The 5,096-nt window shown below is 39.1% G+C and overlaps 1 protein-coding gene across 1 annotated transcript; it reads right to left on the reverse strand.

Moving 5' to 3' along the window:
- Positions 1-2,336: 2,336 nt before the first annotated feature.
- Positions 2,337-2,984, reverse strand: LOC120256894. The gene has a single exon (XM_039264563.1). The coding sequence runs from the start codon at positions 2,982-2,984 to the stop codon at positions 2,337-2,339; it is 648 nt and encodes a 215-aa protein (XP_039120497.1).
- Positions 2,985-5,096: the final 2,112 nt, after the last annotated feature.

Genomic DNA, 5,096 nt, shown 5'->3' on the forward strand with positions numbered 1-5,096 from the left:
AACTTAGTGAGTCAAGAAAGAGAAAGCTAGAATGATCCTAAGTAACTTGAGGTTTAACTAGAAAAAAGCTATGCTTGTTTTGATGCCTTTTATTGTATTTCAAAAACTTAATGTTTCTTTTTCTACACTCGTTGGCATCAACTTTTTAGAAATGGTTTGTAAAAACCTTTCACTTGTATAAGCATGCTTTTTGATATTTATGGTTATGAAAACAAAAAGGGTTTTTTTATTTCCGAATGGCATGTTCTTCTAGATTGTGGATATTATAATGCGCTTTAATATTGATCGGTTTTTATTGTCTCAAAGTAATGCTTCGAGCTTCAGATATTATTGTGTTATTCTTGACATTTGGATGAAATGTTTTTGAATGTATTGGCACATCGGGATTGGAATACTTTTTGAAAGTTTACATGCATTACTATGCTTTTGGCTTTTGGATTTGTGGAAATAATGTTTATTCCCGATATGTGAATGCTTGTCCCGGATAAGGACCTTGTGACATGAGTGATTCAGATTGTATTATTGCTACTGACTACATGTTGGTTTTGGATGGTGACGGCAGGGCTAGGGCCCGACTCTCGATGAGTGGGTCCCCAACGGGCCAGCCTTTAGAGGTGGCGCTGTGGACCCGGGTGTTGATTTGTCCCGCATCGGTGGGAGCGTAGAGCCCCGATTGGATGATACATCGATCCCGGGGTCACCACACGGGACCGGTGAGCCAACGCTCAAGGGTGCGAAGACCTTTGACGGCTCTCAACTTAGTCGTGATGCCAGCTAAAGTTAGAGAGAGTGTTTTTAGGCCATTGTTTATTTGATCGAGATGAAATTTCAATATTTGAGGAAAATTCTATTTTCTTGCAATTGGTATATTCAAGTGTGATCTTTCACATAGCATGTTTGACATCTTAATGCTTTTCGAACATGTATCATGCAGAATTGAGGGTTTGTGATTATCGAGGACTTTTTATTTGTTTAAGTTGGTTTTTTTCTACTCATTTTTGGGAAATTATATCCAGGCATTTGTTTTATACATGTTGATGTTTTTTTTTGTCTATACTCGTGAGAATTTATGTTTTGGTTTTTTTAAATACCAAGGTTTCATATCCTGTATTTTCATTGTGTTGCAAATGTGAACGTTCCAGTTCATTTATGTTATTAGTAAAATGTGTTTATTGGAATTTCCTCGATTTGTTTTTGATATTCTCGTTAGATTTGTGCTAACCCATTCACCGAGTGACTATGGTTACTCACCCTCCTCTCTTCCAGGTTTTAGTGGTTTTGGTCGTCATAGCGAGGCGAAGTGCTTGGCAATTTGTATCCCGAGTCAAGTTGCATTGTATGAGTGCAGTGGATCCACTAGTGTTATTAACTCTGTAAATGTGATTTGTATATCTTTCACTTTACTATTGATTCTTCGAGTGAAAGTTTTGTTTTTGGTACCTTTATTATTGTGGTGTTGTTTAGCAGGAGTTTGTGAGCCTTGCGATGACTCGAGGGTTGAGTGGTGTGTGTCCCTCCTCGGGATCGTCGCGGCGGTTGTCACGTGGCGGGCCCACCGGTCGGGACGTGACATCCGTGCTCTGCCGAAGCATGGCAATAGGATCCTCCATCGTCTCTTGCGAACCTTCGACAATTGAAAAGAGCCAAGATATCAGCATACGATCAAAACAAGAGCATGCGTAGACAAATAGTTGGCATTAAAGATACAATCATTTCTAACAAGCCAAATATTCCATATAATAGCCTTCGCAACTAAGTCTCCAATCTCCCTAAAGTTAACCCGAATCGAAGTTCTCCAACCCCGCCAGATCTCCTGCAGTGACCCGGGAGGATCTGGAAGATGCAGTAAATGCTCGAAATACCCCCACACCTTTCTAGCAACCAAACAATGTAAGAAGAGATGATCTGCCGACTCTATGGCAGAATTACACAGGATGCAGGTCCCCGTAGGGAGACGATTGCAGGTCCCCGTAGGGAGACGATTGCAGCTCCTTCTCGCAAGAACATCCATGGTGAGAATCTTATTCTTCTCAGCTAACCAGTTAAGCAGAATAACTTTCTTCGGACAAGGCTTCCTCCAAAAGAACCTAGCAATAGAGCAACGCACACCACCATCAATGAGGAAAGAGTAGAAAGATTTCACCGTGAAAGTTCCATTGCCATTCAACCTCCAACTCTTTTTATCTCCTACCGCCCCATCATAATCCCTGAATCTTGCCCAATAGTTCTGACTATCCCCCTCCCCAGAGAAAGGGGCCTGATTTAAGAGGTAACTCATCTCGCGCACCGTTCCGTTGCCCAATAGTTCTGCCTAATACAATCTTCTCTTTGAATAATTATATTTCCACCGGCTGCGCAGCACAATTAATCTGAAAATTATGCTCCAGCCATTCATTCATAATCCTGGTTATATTAAAAGAAGAATATTCCCAGAAAGATATGTAAGGATCAAGAGGCTTGTAAAATAATCTTTCATAATTCGCTCTCAGATTGTGATATTGCAGTGTGAATATTCTGGGATCATTTATTCTTATTATCTGTAATGCCTCTTCTGCCGATGTTGACTTCAACGCATCATCATAAACATCATCCAAAGCTTGTCCTCTATTTCTGGAATTCCTTGGATCTTCCTGGAATGTGCCCCAGTCTAGAAAATCACCACCTTTTTCAATGTATGCCTTGACGTCTTTGCTGGACTTAGCAGATTGTATATTGGGATGAAATATAGCAGACGAATGTGGAGACACAATATCAAACAATCTCTGATTTGTTACCTGTATCCTACCTTCAAACTGTATCAAAACATGTAAATGCGGTGTACCGTCTTCATGTAATTCCCTTGCTACCCGGATGAATTTCTTGTTGCTGGTGAGAGAAAGTGCTCTCAGCTTCTCTATTGTGTATTCCTTTGATAATGAGCATTTAGAGTAAGTAAGAAAGATATTCTTAGCATTAATCCTGAAAACTCTCGGTGGTAATGGCATTTTTGTAATAAATGGGTTTACACTTCTGTGAATAGTTCTTGGACTACAATCTATATTCATAAGAGTGTAAGAGTGTAAGTGTGTTGCTTTTCTGCCATCCGCATATTAATATTACTGCGGATGGCCCCCTCCGTACCGCCACGTGTCTGAATCTGGTTGGTTGATTTGAATTAAAGATAAAGCCGAGAATCTTCTCCAGTAAAGTTCAAATTTAAAATTTAAATAATCATCTTGAATTCTTCTCCAAGAATTCAGACGATGAATTCGAAAAAGTGGGTCCCACTATGGAATATATAATCATTAAATTACTACGTTATATGTACAAACTGGGGAGGCATAAATGACTGTAGAACGGCTGTATGTACTTATTAAGTGTTTACTAACCCCGACACCATATGGCTTTTAGCTGCTCACCTTTTGACCATTGGAATATACCCAGTTACAAATACATCAATTTACCTCTATATAATAAGACCATTCCCTTATAGCTTGTTGTGGAAGATGGAAAAACAAGATATCATGTTAGTAAATTATCTGTTTATGGAATACGGTCCTGCGGAGATCATCAAATGTCTCCACGGCATATGTATAGCCCAAGCAATCAGGAAGCATCCTCAGCCACTCATTAAGTTTGTCAGCGCTCTCCAGAAACACGAAGAGTCTGTCTTCCGTATGCTACGTGTAGCCTCGAGTGCATCCAGTGATGATGAAGATCTTTCTTATGCGGCTCCGTTTATTCAACCTGATGCAAATTACAAAAATATGACCTCAGATGCTCAAGAAGTTTTGGTGCCTTCTGATCCATCTGTTAAGCAAGGATTCTGATTATTAGTAGTTTCATGTAATATTAGTGTGCAATTAGTATTCTGCAATTATTGCTATTTTAAATGAGATCATATATGTTATCACTAAATTAAGAAAAATCATTATCAAACTGATGATAATTATTAAACAAGCATTTCATTCATTAGTCTAAATAGAACTGGACATGGGCCGAATTCTCTACATCAATGATATGCCTTTCGAACCGGCCCACGAAATGTGTAACAGCTCTGATTACAGAATTAATAGAAATAACCCCGAAACTATTAAGGAAATTCATTACATTACATCTAAATACATGTAGAAAATTCTCAGTACGTGGACGTAGTGTTGTCCATATATGAAAATACAACTAGCATTTATTTATACGTAGAGCCCTGCGAAGATTGTAGTTGAATCTTATCTCCATTGTGATCCTGTCCCAGTTGTTGTTGCATGGTCTGTCCATGTGATCTTTGACCCTGAAATAGAGAGGATTACGTAGTTGCCAGTAGAATACTCCAGAATTTGCCTGTTCCTCTGTAAGTAGTTCTCCAGTCCTACTGTCCATTTCAGACTGAGCATCCAGACGAATGGCTTGTATTGCTGTCTTGGGCTTCGGCCGATTGGAACAAAGGGTTATCTAAGAATTCAAACTTGGCATTCTTTAATGTCCAATCACGCAGACCTGTATTTTTAAGTTTATCCAAGTATTCTTTGTAACTTGAATCATTACCCTGGTTACATAAAGATAATAGACGGTATACCTCCTTTTATACGGATTGGTTTACCGTATTTGCAATTGGTCTGCCAGTCTCTTTGACAACCAATAAGCTCTCTCCAGTGCTTCAGGCGTAGATACGCCGGAGATACATCATCAATGACATTATACGAAAGACATCCTCGTTGATACATTCGTCGGATTGAAATCCGATGACCACATATATAATTGTGCTTACTAAGTGACCTGCCCAAGCGTCTTACCAATACGACTTGGGCCTTCAACGATCGATCGATGGGCCTAATACAATCTTCTCTTTGAATAATTATATTTTTCCACCGTCACAAGTAAAGACAATTAATCCGAAAATTATGCTCCAGACCATTCATTCATAATCCCGGTTATATTAAAAGAAGAATATTCCCGTAAAGATATGTAAGGATCAAGAGGCTTGTAAAATAATCTTTCATAATTCGCTCTCGATTGTGATATTGCAGAGTGTGAATATTCCGGGATCATTTATTCTTATTATCTGTAATGCCTCTTCTGCCGATGTAAACCCATTTCAGAAGTGTAAACCCATTTATTAC

This window comes from Dioscorea cayenensis, unplaced genomic scaffold (assembly GCF_009730915.1).
Source record: "Dioscorea cayenensis subsp. rotundata cultivar TDr96_F1 unplaced genomic scaffold, TDr96_F1_v2_PseudoChromosome.rev07_lg8_w22 25.fasta BLBR01001706.1, whole genome shotgun sequence".
NCBI lineage: Eukaryota > Viridiplantae > Streptophyta > Magnoliopsida > Dioscoreales > Dioscoreaceae > Dioscorea > Dioscorea cayenensis.

Coding starts and splice junctions, on each gene's coding strand:
- LOC120256894 (XM_039264563.1), bottom strand. CDS start 2,984: ATGCCATTACCACCGAGAGTTTTCAGGATTAATGCTAAGAATATCTTT.